The 16,622-nt window shown below is 44.1% G+C and overlaps 1 protein-coding gene across 2 annotated transcripts in view; it reads right to left on the reverse strand.

Annotated features, from left to right (window-relative positions):
* Positions 1-58: 58 nt before the first annotated feature.
* Positions 59-16,622, reverse strand: part of cep131 (centrosomal protein 131) — a 49,457-nt gene continuing 32,893 nt past the window's right edge. For both annotated transcript variants that reach the window (XM_021581059.2, XM_021581058.2), the window contains 8 exons: positions 12,669-12,776; positions 11,966-12,083; positions 10,065-10,139; positions 8,136-8,278; positions 7,403-7,580; positions 4,380-4,576; positions 3,999-4,059; positions 59-3,744 (listed from right to left, as the gene is read on the reverse strand). In XM_021581059.2, the coding sequence (XP_021436734.1) occupies positions 3,673-3,744; positions 3,999-4,059; positions 4,380-4,576; positions 7,403-7,580; positions 8,136-8,278; positions 10,065-10,139; positions 11,966-12,083; positions 12,669-12,776 (952 nt within the window). In that variant the 3' untranslated portion in view covers positions 59-3,672. The remainder of the gene's footprint in view (positions 3,745-3,998; positions 4,060-4,379; positions 4,577-7,402; positions 7,581-8,135; positions 8,279-10,064; positions 10,140-11,965; positions 12,084-12,668; positions 12,777-16,622) is intronic.

Here is a 16,622-nt window from a genome sequence, read left to right on the forward strand (position 1 = left end):
ATCAATTCCTTAATGACGGTTCTCAACAAACATACAATACAGTAAATCATGAATAACATTTTAGGCATGTAAATTGGATTTATTCACCACAAAATAACAGACATTCCAGTTAATCAAAACACACGGCACAATTCCAAAGGTCATGGAATGGCATTTGATTGGTTGAGGAAATGTTATCGTCTCGGAGAGACGAAACAAGAGAGCAATTGTTTGTTTCCCACAGCGACTATAAAGACGAGACTCTGGGACTATTCCAAATAGGCTTTTCTTCTTTATCCTCTTTTTACTGAGGATCAGTCAACAGTCCCCCCCCCAGTTTCAAACCATCACCATGAATAACAATGCAACTAAACTACAACAACTAAAGTAGAGCCAAGTTAAGATTCAGACCAGGAGCTACAAGTAAGAACACATGGGGGCACATTAAAATGACAATATATCAAAAACTGAACACAAATAATACAATCAAAGACAGCTGGAGTGGTTTGTGAAGAAAGTCAGATTTCAAATTCAACACATATGAAGGGTACAAGTAAGAGCGAGTGTGTGTTTCACGGAGGTCATCCCAGGCCAAAGTGAAACACACACAAAGGCAGGACTCATTGGCACGTGTGGGACTGGCATGCCAGTCATGCTGCCACCCTTCTGGGCAAAGAGGCCAACAACCCTGGACGCAGTGCCAACTGTCTGAGGAATGGTAGGGATCAAGGCTGTGCCCGGGACCCTATTTCCTATGTAATGCACTAGTTTTGAGTCCAATGCAGGCCCTGGTCAAAAGTAGTGCAGTATATTTGAAATAGGGAGCCAATTCCACATGCAAACCCTGTAATATCCACCATGCCACAGAAATATGTACATCCCCAATATAGTGCACTACTGGTCAAAAGTAGAGAATAGGGTGCCATTTAGGATGTAGCCAATGACTAATAACTAATGATGTTAAAGATGAGAGAAACACATGGTGACTTAACTGCCATTCAAAGCCTTGCCATTGAAATCCTTCTGTGATATTGATTAGAAGAGTGGAATTTTGTGTTTGAAGTTTGGGAATATTTGGAAGTTGCCCGCCTCCACTCAATAGGATGACGAGAGACATACCGTCAGCGCTTCCATTGTTGAGCCTTCACTGTCAGACCTCCAACAACTGAAAAGCCAAGAAGACAAGGCTAAAAAGGAGAACTAGAAGGAAGCCGTAATATTGGCGTTTGACACAAAATCCTCTAGATTTCCCATCAGCAAAACCTGACATACTAAACACATACCATCCTAAATAAAAATGGCACCATGGAGCATCACTAACCGTACAGCTCAGACTGGGCGTGGATGTGTAGTGTTTCTGTGAACGAAAAGGTACACAAGCACCATCTTGGAATAGGGCTGTTTGCATTGTAATCATTAACTTCAAACTTCAACTTAGTCATGCATTGATGTTAATGGGAGACTAAATGAAAATTAGACTTCAGTAAAAACCCATCACTTTGTGCATAGCACTTGTATGTAAAGGATAAACACACCGGGAGCCAGTTACGAGAGCATCAGATCAGACGGCAAAATACATTTAAAGAAAATAGTAAATAAATATGAAAAAAAATAACATATCTGAAACAGATTCAGATAAGAGGGCCGACTGAGCAGCACCACACAGGATAACATCTGTCACATTCTTTTTCACCTAAACACAAGGCTTACTATACTTCCTGGTGGGTTTGCTTCTCACTGAAGCACCAAGATTGTATCCCAAATGGCACCCTATTCCCTATATAGTGCACTACTTTAGACTAGAGTGCCATTTGGGTCGCATCCCAGGCTTCACAACCCCCCTCGGCCCTCTTTCCAATCAGGATATGAAGTTACCCAGAAGTACACTGTTTCAGACTGAAAATTAATAACAAAAACAGTTTCTAGTTTCTGAGTGGGACATACAAAACATTAAACTTTTTAAGGGGTAAACAAATAAAAAGCACAAGTATTTATATATATATAAATAAAAACATACAAGATAAAAGAGAGACATGCAAAACTAGGAAGTACCTAGACGGCTTCTGAAAATCTCATTAACCAGTTTGATAGTTCCTTCCCCTGGATGTTTAGGGGCTACTTTACTTCTGTTAAGTGGAGGGGCCCAGTGTTGGAACCTTTCAGTGAGAGTTAGATGTATTTTTGTCACAGTGTAGCCCTCAGACTATCATCCTATCAGACCCACCAGGCTCATGGGGCTTTTAGGTTTGGGTCTCTGGTCACACGAACCCCCTAGTCTTGTGTTGTGCCCCCCATACCCCAGTCAGTCCCAGTCTCAGCTTTCCTAATCCTATAAACACTTCCTATGCACATTCCTTCATCGCCCTCTCCTTCTCTCTCGTTCTGTCTCACTTTCAAAACCCACACCACAACCATGACTCTCAATAAGATTAAATACACTATCAGAGCATCATTACTCACTGTCTCATATCTGTCTATTCTTTCTGCATCCCACAATTACTCCCACACCCATCCCTCCCTCTTTCCTTCTATTGACATCCTAGCACACTATACAACTTGTCAACACCAAGGTTAGTATTATTTCTAGACTCATTGTTAGATTTGACTTGGATGAAGACATTCATAACAAATCTGCCTGTCAGAGCTAAACTAGGCTTGTGACTGCCAGGGGGGCAGGGGCGAAGGGTGTGATTGTGAGTGTGTGGGAAGGGGGGTTGCACCAAGCCAAGGCAGCAGATCCTGTATTTGGCACTAGCCCAGAGGGGCACCGGGACAAAAGACATCTGTAACTCGTACACAAAGGGCAATGCCGAGCAACCTCGAGCCCCAGCTTCATTCAACAGCACTCTGCACTGACGTGTCTGAATAACTAACTATAGGACCTCAGCAGGGGAAGAGGGTGGTGCTGGGGTGCTGATTCCCTTCCCTCCTTCTCAGAAAGACCACCTAGCCCCCTCCACCTCTCTCTGCCTGCTGGGAAACTTCACACTGTCACAGAGCAGGCCTGGGCTGGCTTAGAACATCTGGAACAGTTCTCTTCTCTGTGGCAGCAACCTAGTCTCTGCTCTGTGGGGAATGAGCTCTCCCACTCCTTCAGATTTTAGGGGGGGGTTCACAATTCATCAAAATTCCAGAGGTGGTTCCAGAGAATGGTTCAGTCCGTCCAGGAGTTCACTGGGCAGTTAAAGAACACAGACCTCCCGGTTCATGGCCCCTACGGGGACAGAATGGTTCTGTTCATTCACTGCTTTACTGTTTGAGCCTCTGTACTGTAAACAATCACTGCCCCCTAGTCTATAAGCCTTATAGGTAGAGTATGGTTCAGTCCTTCCAGGAGTCCACTGGGAAGTTAAAGATCACAGCACCTCTTGTCTGTGGCTCCTCCAGCGTGAGAGGCTCTTAAAACAGCAGACGGTATCCTCTCCAGCCCGTTTCCCTGACCGTATTCGGCCTGCTTGGGAGAGGCCAGGCTCGGTCTCTAATATCTGGGTCTTTATCAAGAAGTCTGCGGAGATACAGTTCTGTTTCTCTCACTCTCTCTTTCTAGTCCATCAGAAACACATCCACCAGACCAAAGAAAAAACTGAGGGAAAAGTGGGGCCCCAAATGACAGGACAGATGAAGGAGTGATGAGGGGAAGAGAGAGGCAGAGGAGGTGGAGATGGTGATGTTCAAGTCCTGCCCTCCTGTCAGTCACTTCTCGAGCAGCTGCTTCCTCTGCTGTTCCAATAGGGCCTCCAGGTGGTCTGCCCTCTTCAGAGCAGCCTATGAGAGGAGAACAGTGGGGTTTAACACAGCTATCAATCATCTCTCACGTTCCAACTCAGTTCCTTTCTATCCTCTCCCATATTTACTTAGTGTAAAACCCCTCTCAGAAACACACTGTCTCTCTACGTCCCAAATGGTGAGTTAATCCCTATATCGTGCTCTACTTTTGACCGGAGCCCTATTGGCTCTGGTCAAAAGTAGTGCACTGTAAAAGGAACAGGGTGATCTTTGGGACCCAGACTAGGACTCACCTCATGCTGCTTCCTAAGGCTAGCCACAGTCTCTTCCTTTTTCAAGATGGCTGACTTCACCCTGCCATAATAAGAAAATGTGACAAAGAAAAATAAGGAAAAATAACATTTGTTTGGCATTGAGATTACTTTCTCCTTTCGCTGTTATTTCAAATGTAATTTTAATTTACATCCTACACTACCAACAATCACTGTCCCATTATACAGGTAACATAGACAACAGTCTGAGCCCAGCTATTCTAGAACAGTCTAAACACTGGTGATTAAATTGACATTCCCACAGTTAGTCCCATTGAGGTCTTTCCCAAGTGAGAAATAGCTATAATACCCTGTCACACAATCTCCTCTCCCTCTCTTTTCTTCCCCTCCCTCCATCCTCACCGTTGGTGGACCTCTGCCAGCTCCTCCTCCTTCTCCCTGGTGACCCTCTCGACCTCCAGCCTTAGCCTGGCCCTGACCTCTGATGTCTCGGTCTTCATCCTTCTGTTCTCATCCTCCGACACGATGAGTCGTTCAGCAAACTCCTGCCTGATAACCTCTGCCAGGCTGCGACGCTCCTCAGACAGCTTGTCACGGATCTGGAGAGGAGAGAGAAAGATAGGAGAGAGACAGGGGAGAGGGATACAGGATAGAGGGTCAGGGGTGAGAAAGGGTTTACATGGGCATCATTTACCTAGATACAGTGGGGCAAAAAAGTATTTAGTCAGCCACTAATTGTGCAAGTTCTCCTACTTAAAAAGATGAGAGAGGCCTGTAATTTTCATCATAGGTACACTTCAACTATGACAGACAAAATTAGAAAAATAATCCAGAAAATCACATTGTAGGATTTTTAATGAATTTATTTGCAAATTATGGTGTAAAATAAACTTTTGTTATTGACCAAATACTTAGTTATATACCCTTTGTTGGCAATGACAGAGGTCAAACGTTTTCTGTAAGTCTTCACAAGGTTTTCACACACTGTTGCTGGTATTTTTGCCCATTCCTCCATGCAGATCTCCTCTAGAGCAGTGATGTTTTGGGACTGTTGCTGGGCAACACGGACTTTCAACTCCCTCCAAAGATTTTCTATGGGGTTGAGATCTGGAGACTGGCTAGGCCACTCCAGGACCTTGAAATGCTTCTTACGAAGCCACTCCTTCATTGCCCGGGCAGCGTGTTTGGGATCATTGTCATGCTGAAAGACCCAGCCACGTTTCATCTTCAATGCCCTTGCTGATGGAAGAAGGTTTTCACTCAAAATCTCACGATACATGGCCCCATTCATTCTTTCCTTTACACGGATCAGTCGTCCTGGTCCCTTTGCAGAAAAACAGCCCCAAAGCATGATGTTTCCACCCCCATGCTTCACAGTAGGTATGGTGTTCTTTGGATGCAACTCAGCGTTCTTTGGATGCAACTCAGCATTCTTTGTCCTCCAAACACAACGAGTTGAGGTTTTACCAAAAAGTTATATTTTGGTTTCATCTGACCATATGACATTCTCCCAATCTTCTTCTGGATCATCCAAATGCTCTCTAGCAAACTTCAGACGGGCCTGGACATGTACTGGCTTAAGCAGGGGGCACGTCTGGCACTGCAGGATTTGAGTCCCTGGCGACGTAGTGTGTTACTAATGGTAGGCTTTGTTACTTTGGTCCCAGCTCTCTGCAGGTCATTCACCGTGTGGTTCTGGGATTTTTACTCACCGTTCTTGTGATAATTTTGACCCCATGGGGTGACATCTTGCGTGGACCCAGATCGAGGGAGATTATCAGTGGTCTTGTATGTCTTCCATTTCCTAATAATTGCTCCCACAGTTGATTTTTTCAAACCAAGCTGCTTACCTATTGCAGATTCAGTCTTCCCAGCCTGGTGCAGGTCTACAATTTTGTTTCTGGTGTCCTTTGACAGCTCTTCGGTCTTGGCCATAGTGGAGTTTGGAGTGTGACTGTTTGAGGTTGTGGACAGGTGTCTTTTATACTGATAACAAGTTCAAACGGGTGCCATTAATACAGGTAACGAGTGGAGGACAGAGGAGCCTCTTTAAAGAAGTTACAGGTCTGTGAAAGCCAGAAATCTTGCTTGTTTGTAGGTGACCAAATACTTATTTTCCACCATAATTTGCAAATAAATTAAATAAAAATCCTACAATGTGATTTTCTGGATTTTTTTTCTCATTTTGTCTGTCATAGTTGAAGTGTACCTATGATGAAAATTACAGGCCTCATCTTTTTAAGTGGGAGAACTTGCACAATTGGTGGCTGACTAAATACTTTTTTGCCCCACTGTAAGTCACCCTACAGGCTTGGACCAACATGCATTTACCCAGCCATATGCACCAACATGCATTTACCCAGCCATATGCACCAACATGCATTTACCCAGCCATATGCACCAACATGTATTTACCCAGCCATATGCACCAACATGTATTTACCCAGCCATATGCACCAACATGCATTTACCCAGCCATATGCACCAACATGTATTTACCCAGCCATATGCACCAACATGCATTTACCCAGCCATATGCACCAACATGTATTTACCCAGCCATATGCACCAACATGTATTTACCCAGCCATATGCACCAACATGTATTTACCCAGCCATATGCACCAACATGTATTTACCCAGCCATATGCACCAACATGTATTTACCCAGCCATATGCACCAACATGCATTTACCCAGCCATATGCACCAACATGCATTTACCCAGCCATATGCACCAACATGCATTTACCCAGCCATATGCACCAACATGCATTTACCCAGCCATATGCACCAACATGCATTTACCCAGCCATATGCACCAACATGTATTTACCCAGCCATATGCACCAACATGTATTTACCCAGCCATATGCACCAACATGCATTTACCCAGCCATATGCACCAACATGTATTTACCCAGCCATATGCACCAACATGTATTTACCCAGCCATATGCACCAACATGTATTTACCCAGCCATATGCACCAACATGTATTTACCCAGCCATATGCACCAACATGTATTTACCCAGCCATATGCACCAACATGTATTTACCCAGCCATATGCACCAACATGTATTTACCCAGCCATATGCACCAACATGTATTTACCCAGCCATATGCACCAACATGCATTTACCCAGCCATATGCACCAACATGCATTTACCCAGCCACATGCACCAACATGTATTTACCCAGCCATATGCACCAACATGCATTTACCCAGCCATATGCACCAACATGTATTTACCCAGCCATATGCACCAACATGTATTTACCCAGCCATATGCACCAACATGCATTTACCCAGCCATATGCACCAACAAGCTTTCAGCATAAAAAAGGGCCAACCAAGGAGGGGAGGAAGGAAGGAAGGCTGAGTTTTCAAACTATTGGAACAAGGTCTGCTGGTGTCTGTACCTGTGTGATGTCTTCGATCTCCTGCTCTCTCTGTCTGAGATGGCCCTGTAGTGTGATCAGCTCTCCCTCTATCTCACTCTGTCTCTTCTTCATCTCCTGCATTTTTTCCAAGGCAGACCTCTCAGAGCGCTCCAACTCTTTCAGCTCCGCCTCGTATTTCTCCCGCACACGCTTCACACTGAGAGAGAGACACACAGATAGTCAGAAACAGTATATCAAGCTCCAAGGTGAGGTTTCCCCTAGGTACAGATCTAGGATCAGCTTTCCCTCCCACAATCCTAACCTTAACCATTAGTAGGGGAATTGCAAAGCTGACCCAAGATCAGCATCTAGACCGTCTATCAACACTGTATATCAGGACTCCCGAGTGGCGCAGCGATCTAAGGCACAGCATCTCAGCGCTAGAGGTGTCACTACAGACCCTGGTTCGATTTCAGGCAGTATCACAACCGGACGTAATTGGGAGTCCCATAGGGTGGCGCATAATTGGCCCAGGGTCGTCTGGGTTAGAGTTTGGCCTGGGTAGGCCATCATTGTAAATAAGAATTTGTTCTTAACTGACTTACCTAGTTAAATAAAGGTTAAATAAAATAAAAATATCAACATGTAGACATGCTTAGCATGTAGTATGTTCATCCATATGCATATTTATACACATAATCCTTGCAGCACTTGCAAACACACAGACATGGACACACACGGAAACGTCACATTTAATGGTGAGATGACTAACCGATTGTCAGCGGCCCGGTCACATTCGTCGCGGGCCCCGCTCGTCTCCTCCTCCAGCCTCTGAATGGCCAGCTCGATCTCTTTGTCCCGCCCCCGACGTACTTCCTCCTTCAGCTCGCGCTCCCGACTCAACAACCATGCTTCCTGCACACACACACACACACACACACACACACACACACACACACAGTAAACCCCAATGCCAGAATACAGACAAACCACTGGCACAACAGCAACAGTGCATGTGCAGGTCATTGTGAAACTGGGATTGTTATGATTTTGTGAACATTAGTTTCTCTGACTGCTGCTGTGAACCTCCTTTGCCTTCCTTCCTGCCCGTCTCCATATGGCCTTTGCCCTGTGGGTCTTAGTATTCACATGACATTTAAGAGGGGAAAGAGGAAGTCGGTGGGGGCAGATGGGAAGGTGGTGGTTTCAGATCAACTCCCAAACACAATGAAAAATCCCCCTTTAAAAAGGCCCATGGAAAAAACCTGTGTGTGAGGGTGGTTGCTAGAGGCCTTCTTGAAACGACCAGATTAGCAGAAATACATGTTTTAAATACAGAGACCCGCTATGAACAGACCCGAAGACAACTAGACCCGTTGCATATAGACCTGGTCAGATCCTGACCTGGCCCAATCCGAGTGGGGGAAGCAACAGAAACGTGACCGTTTAGTCATGGTAATTAGGCTCCAAACTCTGATGCTGCTACTGGTCATTAGATGCCTACTAAACTTGTTAACTGCCTGGTACTCAGCTCTGTATTGTCCCTCTAATCACTCTGATATCAATGCAAATGTGTTGAAAATCTAATCAAACACTTCATGAGAGCCCATGAGCTCATGTTGCGCAACATTTCTATAGGCTATGCAACTGCGTCAGAAAACAGAGTGATGGCCTCTATTAAAAAGAACAGGATCCCATCAGCTTTCTATAGGCTAGGCCTACTATATTTATTTCTCAACCCATCTCTGATGGGTGACAATATAAGCCTATCACTTGTGAATGATGAATTTACCACGGCAAATAAGGCATTATCAAGTGCTTGTCAAATTGTGAATGAGTGACTGATGAAGTGTTTACAGCCTGCGAAAAAACAAAAGAGCTCATGCCTTTCACACAACTTCTTTCAAATCATTAGAGTCGCATCATGCAGCCTTAGAAACTATTAAAACATGTAAACGTATAGCCCAACTTTTGTATCATTATAAACTGTAAATTAAGCATATAGGAGTACCTGTTCCTTTGTTAGCTGCTAAACACAGAATAGCCGCATGTGCTCACTCCCTCAAATTGTTTGGAGAAAATATCCTTTCTATTTTATTCAGCTATGTTCAATTAAATTGTTCACACTATAACATATTGCCATGGAATTCTAAGCAAATCTTGTCTGCTATGAACTAGTGTAGCACACAGCCATATGGCAAAGCCAGATCAGGGCCTAACATAAGGACAACTCAGAGTATGCTATTGTGTACTTCTGAAACAGACTACATTTTCTTCATTCTTTAGACATGTCTAAAATAAATAATGGATTTATTGTGATGGATTAAGACTAAAACGTAGATGTCTGCATCAGTAGTTTGTAGGCAATGCAAGTAAGCCAGGAGATGCTAAATGTGTTTATGTTAATTAATGGCCAATTACCGTTAGACCGGCAGTTATTTGTTTGACAATCACCGGCTGCCAAAATTTCATGACCGCCACAGCCCTACTATGGACATAACCTGGGTTTGACAGCGTGGGCTGTTAGGACAGTGGTCAAGTTGGCCAATGTAGTGCTGAGTGTGTAGTGGTCTGCCACACTGCACCATAGCAGTGCTAGGAGAGAGGGAGTGCATTTAGCTAGAGTGCTTAACAAGCAAGCAGGGAGGGAGAGGGGACAAACACACAGACATGGTCAAAGTGTTCATGCATGCACACACACCTCCTTCTTCATGTAGTTCTCCTCCCAGGTCTGTTTCTCGATCTCCAGGCGTTCTCTGAGGGCTTTTAACTCCACCTAGACAGACAAGGAGCAAAGTTACTACCAGACTAGACAACAAAACACAACCAGTGTTAGCCAGTCAGAGTGTCTGTAGGCCAGTCTCTATGGTCCTTTGTAGCTCAGTTGGAAAAGCATGGCGCTTGCAAAGCCAAGATTGTTGGTTTGATTCCCACTGTGACCCGCTGTACAAAAAAAAAACACGCACTGCACGGCTGTAAATCGTTTTGGATAAAAGCATCTGCTAAATGGCATAATTTCAGCAAAAATACAAGAGGCCATGTGTTTTGAAATTTGTATCATGGCTGTGACGTGGTCAATGATTTTAAACAACGGGTTACAAGCATTAAAAAGCAAGATTCTTTCCCAAACCATAAATGTTTCAACAAAACGTGACGCTACATTTACCAACACTGGTTGTCAAATGCAATTTTAGGCGTTCTCTGGTCGTTAGTGCCAATTGCATGTAAAGCAAAACAAAACCAAGCACTGGTTAATAGTTCCAGAACTTTGCAGGTTACTATGGCAAACAAAAATGGTTGCTATGGAGACATTTCTTAAAGTGCAATCGCAAAAACCATCAAGCGCTATGATGAAACTGGCTCTCATGAGGACCGCCACAGGAAAGGAAGACCCAGAGTTACCTCTGCTGCAGAGCATAAGTTAATTTGAGAGTTACCAGGCTCAGAAATTGCAGCCCAAATAAATGCTTCAGAGTTCAAGTAACAGACATCTCAACATGAACTGTTCAGAGGAGACTGCGTGAATCAGGCCTTCATGGTCGAATTAGTAGGTGAACGGGTGATCTCCGCATGTGTGGTTCCCACCGTGAAGCATGGAGGAGGAGGTGTGATGGTACTTTGCTGGTGACACTGTGATTTATTTAGAATTCAAGGCACACTTAACCAGCATGGCTACCACAGCATTCTGCAGCGATACGGCATCCCATCTGGTTTGCGCTTAGTGGGACTTTGTTTTTCAACAGGACAATGACCCAACACTCCTCCAGGCTGTGTAAGGGCTATTTGACCAACAAGGATAGTGATGGAGTGTTGCATCAGATGATCTGGTCTCCACAATCACCTGACCTCAACCTAATTGAGAGAGTTTGGGATGAGTTGGACTGCAGAGTGAAGGAAAAGCAGCCAACAATTGCTCAGAATATGTGGGAACTCCTTCAAGACTGTTGGAAAAGTATTCCAGATGAAGCTGGTTGAGATAATGCCAAGAGTTTGCAAAGCTGTCATTAAGGCAAAGGGTGGCTACTTTGAAGAAACTAAAATATATTTTGATTTGTTTAACACTTTTTTGCTTACTACATGATTCCATATGTGTTATTTGATAATGTTGATGTCTTCACTATTCTTCTACAATGTAGAAAATAGTAAAAATAAAGAAAAACCCTTGAATGAGTAGGTGTGTCCAAACTTTTGACTGGTACTGTATGCATACAGTAGATCTATAAAGGTATGCCAAATCGTGATTTCGACTGGCTGAGAAAAGCTGCCTGTCTGTCTCGTCCCAACTCGCTCATTACTATAGGACACAGTAGAGATCGAAATTCAATATTCCAACAATGTAGCAAATGTCGGAAATAATGTCTAGATGCTTTTTACAGTCGAGATCAAGTTTATAAATTGCATGGGCAGTGGATCTGTAAAAATAGTAGTAGTTGTAGTAGTGCATTGCTAGGTAACAACGGCACTTTTTATCACTGTACTGGCTCTGTGTATGTTGTCTAGTATATAAATGGGCAGGATAGGCTCTAACAATGGGAATTACAAACCACCTGTTGTATAATAATTTATATTATTATTGTGGTAGAGACAGGTACTGTCCATTACCTGGTGCCTCCTCTCCTGCTCCTCCCTGCTCTTCTCCAGCTCTTCTCTCAGAGCTCTCCCTGCCAGGGAGCTGTTATCCTCCAGTTGCTTCCTCAGGTCCTCCAGCTCAGCACGCTGCCTGCAGGGCAGTGATAGAGGACATTAACTTTAGAGATGCTCCACTGATACTTGACTTGCACACATCAAATAGTAGGCATTACATTACTAGTAATCTCTCGTGGACAGATGCACGTAACATAACATAGGATGGTATCGTAGCGTCTCAACAGAATGCGGCATGTGACGACTAACGAGGAACTCGGTACGCAGATGTTTGTCACGATTTAGTAGGTGTTCCCATCTTTCGAGTTTGTCCCATACTTTCCATTTAGGGGGCGGTGGAGACATCGGTAGTATCGTTTCTCATAAATCCGCTCCAGAACCTAAATCGAGCATTTGGCGGAATTACGCAAGATTTAAAATCTGGATTTTTGAGATAACATTACTACACACAATCATCACATGATAAGTATTGTATGATTAGCCTAAGTACTGTATGATTCTAATGTACTAGATGCTGTACAGTAAAGTCAAATCTAGGCCATGTCATCAGTCTAATTGTACACACCAGTGTCCCCAGCGACCAAAGTGTTAGGTCTAGACATATAGAGATGACAACATTGGGTGTCAGCCTCTATCTTATCTATATGACCTTTGACATCACCTGGCAGCCAGCTGGTTGAGTCTCTCCTTCTCCTCAGACACCTCCTTGTAGAGTCTCCTCCTCTGCTGCTGTAAAGACATCTCCTCCTCTGCTAGCTGCTTCTCAAACCTGACCGGGAACACACACACACAAAACATCTGTAACCCTGTGGCCTAGGGTGGTCTACTCTAGCGGTCTAGGCTGCTGCCTCCGGTGCACTATACAGCTACAGCATGGGTTAGAATCCATCCCACTGCTAATACTCCAATACAGCACACTCTACATCCTATCACCACTATCTCTCTGTCCAATAAACATACAAGGACATCTCTAACCCTAACCCTCTGCTTCTCAAAACTGACAGGAATACACATACAGTGCATTTAGAAAGTATTCAGACTCCTTGACTTTTTATTTTTATTTAACTATGCACATCAGTTAAGAACAAATTCTTGTAGAAAAAATTAGATGAGGAATTGAAGCGCTGCTGAGGTACACAATAGTAGAGTTTGGAAGATAGGTGCTCTTTGGTAAAAGGGGTAAATTTGCTATCAAAAAGAAAGGAGGGCCAAGGCACTTCATATAATTAATTAAAATGCCTATATTTGTATGGCATGTTCAATGGAAACAAAGTTTAAAAACTCTGACGCGTTTTGGCTAAATGGCCTTCAAAAGGGACCTCCGTGATGAAGGCCATGTAGCCGAAACGCGTCTTGAGTTTTTAAACTTTGTTTCCATTGAACATGCCATACAAATAAAAGGCATTTTAATTAAGAACAAATTCTTATTTACAATGACGGCCTACCAAATGGCAAAAGGCCTAATGCGGGGACGGGAGCTAGGATAAAAAAATATATATAGGACAACACAGATATCATGCCAAGAGAGACACCACAACACAACATAAAAGAGAGACCTAAGACAACATAGCATGGCAGCAACACATGGCAACATAGCATGGTAGCATCACCACATGGCAGCAGCACAAAACATGGTACAAACATTATTGGGCACAGACAACAGCACAAAGGCACGAAGGTAGAGACAACAATACATCACGCGAAGCAGCCACAACTGTCAGTAAAAGTGTCTTTGAATGAAGAGATTGATAAAACTGTCCAGTTTGGGGGCCTCCCGTGTGGCGCAGTGCTAGCTGTCATGTCCGGGAGGTCCATGGGGCGACGCACAATTGGCCTAGCGTCGTCCGGGTTAGGGAGGGTTTGGCCTGTAGGGATATCCTTGTCTCATCGCGCACTAGCGACTCCTGTGGCGGGCCAGTGGCAGTGCACGCTGACCAGGTCGCTAGGTGTACGGTGTTTCCTCCGACACATTGGTGCGGCTGGCTTCCGGGTTGGATGCGCGCTGTGTTAAGAAGCAGTGTGGCTTGGTTGGGTTGTGCTTCGGAGGACGCATGGCTCTCGACCTTTGTCTCTCCCGAGCCCGTAAGGGAGTTGTAGCGATGAGGCAAGACAGTAACTACTAACAATTGGATACCACGAAATTGAAGAGAACAAAAAAAAACTGTCCAGTTTGAGTGTTTGTTGCAGCTCGTTCCCGTCTCTGACTGCAGCGAACTGAAAAGAGGAGCGACCCAGGGATGTGTGTGCTTTGGGGACATTTAACAGAATGTGACTGGCAGAACGGGTGTGGTACTTATTTACATAAGTATTCAAACCCTTTGCTTTGAGACTCGAAATTGAGCTCAGGTACATCCTGTTCCCATTGATCATCCCTGAGATGTTTCTACAACTTGATTGGAGTCCACCTGTGGTAAATTCAATTATTTGGACATGCTTTGGAAAAGGCACACATCTGTCTATATAAGGTCCCAAAATTGACAGTACATGTCAGAGCAAAAACCAAGCCATGAGCTGAGATAGGATTGTGTCGAGGCACAGATCTGGGGAAGGGTAACAAAACATTTCTACAGCATTGAAGGTCCAAGAACACAGTGGCCTCCATCATTCTTAAAACCTGTTACGGACGTGGTTCCTGTGCAGGAACCACATCCGCGGAAATTTCAGAGCGCCACCTATAGTACTCGATAAATCTCAAACTTTCATTAAAACACACACGCAAGATACTCAATTAAAGCTACACTCGTTGTGAATCTAGCCAACATGTCAGATTTGTAAAATGCTTTTCGGCGAAAGCATGAGAAGCTATTATCTGATAGCATGCACCCCCCAAAATACCTGAACGAGACAGAACGCAGAAATAAAATATAAAACATTCATTACCTTTGACGAGCTTCTTTGTTGGCACTCCTATATGTCCCATAAACATCACAATTGGGTATTTTTCCCGATTAAATCCGTCATTGTATCCCCAAAATGTCATTTTATGAAGGCCGGTCTGATCCAGGAAAAATCACCTTTTCAAGACGCAACGTCACTTTTTAAAATTAAAAAAGTTGCCTATAAACTTTTACAAATCACTTCAAACTACTTTTGTAAACCAACTTTAGGTATTAATAAACGTTAATAATCGATCAAATTGATCACGGGGCGATCTGTATTCGATAGCAGCAAGTCTTGAAATCATCGTCCACTTTTTCACTTTCATAGCTTCCTCTGGTGCGCCCCAAGACAGGGAGTGCCTACACGTCATCACCCCAAGGATAAATCTACAATGAAATACCAGTACTGGCGGCATCGTGTGGAAGCTGTAGGCATTGTAATGGGAACCTCATCTATTTTCTATCGCCTTAGACAATACATTGACTGGCGTGTGTTTGTGTTTTTGGTGACCAGTTTTCCCAGGGATTTTTACTCTAAACACGTTCTGTTATAGCCACAGACACGATTTAACCAGTTTTAGAGACTTCAGAGTGTTTTCTATACACACATACGTATCATATGCATATACTATATTCCTGGCATGAGTAGCAGGACGTTGAAATGTTGCGCGATTTTTTACAAAAAGCTGCAAAAATTTGCATCATCCGTAACAGGTTTTAAATGGAAGAAGTTTGGAACCACCAAGAGTCTTCCTAGAGCTGACCGCCCGGACAAACTGAGCAATCGGGGAGAAGGGCATTGGTCAGGGAGGTGACCAAAAACCCGATGCTCACTCTGACAGAGCTCCGGAGTTCCTCTGTGGAGATGGGAGAACCTTCCAGAAGGACAACCATCTCTGCAGCACTACTCAAATAGGGCCTTTTTTTTCCTCTGGTCTGATGAAACCAAGATTGAACTCTTTGGCCTGAATGCCAAGCGTCACGTCTTGAGGATACCTGGCACCATCCCTACGCTGAAGCATGGTGGTGGCAGCATCATGCTGTGGGGATGTTTTTCCGTGGCAGAGACTGTGAGACTAGTCAGGATCGAGGGAAAGAGGAACAGAGCAAAGATCCTTCATGAAAACCTGCTCCAGAGCACTCAGGACCTCAGACTGGGGCAAAGGTTCACCTTCCAACAGGACAACAACCCTAAGCACACAGCCAAGACAACGCAGGAGTGGCTTCGGTACAAGTGTCTGAATGTCCTTGAGTGGCCCAGCCAGAGCCCGGATTTGAACACGATCGTACATCTCTGGAGAGACCTGAAAATAGCTGTGCAGACGCACTCCCCATCCAACCTGACAGAGCTTGAGAGGATCTGCAGAGAAGAATGGGAGAAACTCCCAAAATACAGGTGTGTCAAGCTTGTAGCATCATACCCAAGAAGACTCAATGCTATAATTGCTGCCAAAGGTGCTTCAACAAAGTACTGAGTAAAGGGTCTGAATACTTATGTAAATGTCATATTCAATGTGATATTTAAGCACAGACTGGAATATGTTCCGGGATTCTTCCGATGGCATTGAGGAGTACACCACATCAGTAGCTGGCTGATTTTAGTCGAAGTATGATATATTTGGGCTTGATGAGGAAATACATTTTGTTTTCTGCGTCTGATAAAATGACATACATTTTGATCTGACTATACGTGTCTTGCGAGGGCTGGTTTTAAATAATTTGGAACCCCTTACAAA

Source organism: Oncorhynchus mykiss, chromosome 23 (assembly GCF_013265735.2).
Source record: "Oncorhynchus mykiss isolate Arlee chromosome 23, USDA_OmykA_1.1, whole genome shotgun sequence".
Taxonomy (NCBI): domain Eukaryota; kingdom Metazoa; phylum Chordata; class Actinopteri; order Salmoniformes; family Salmonidae; genus Oncorhynchus; species Oncorhynchus mykiss.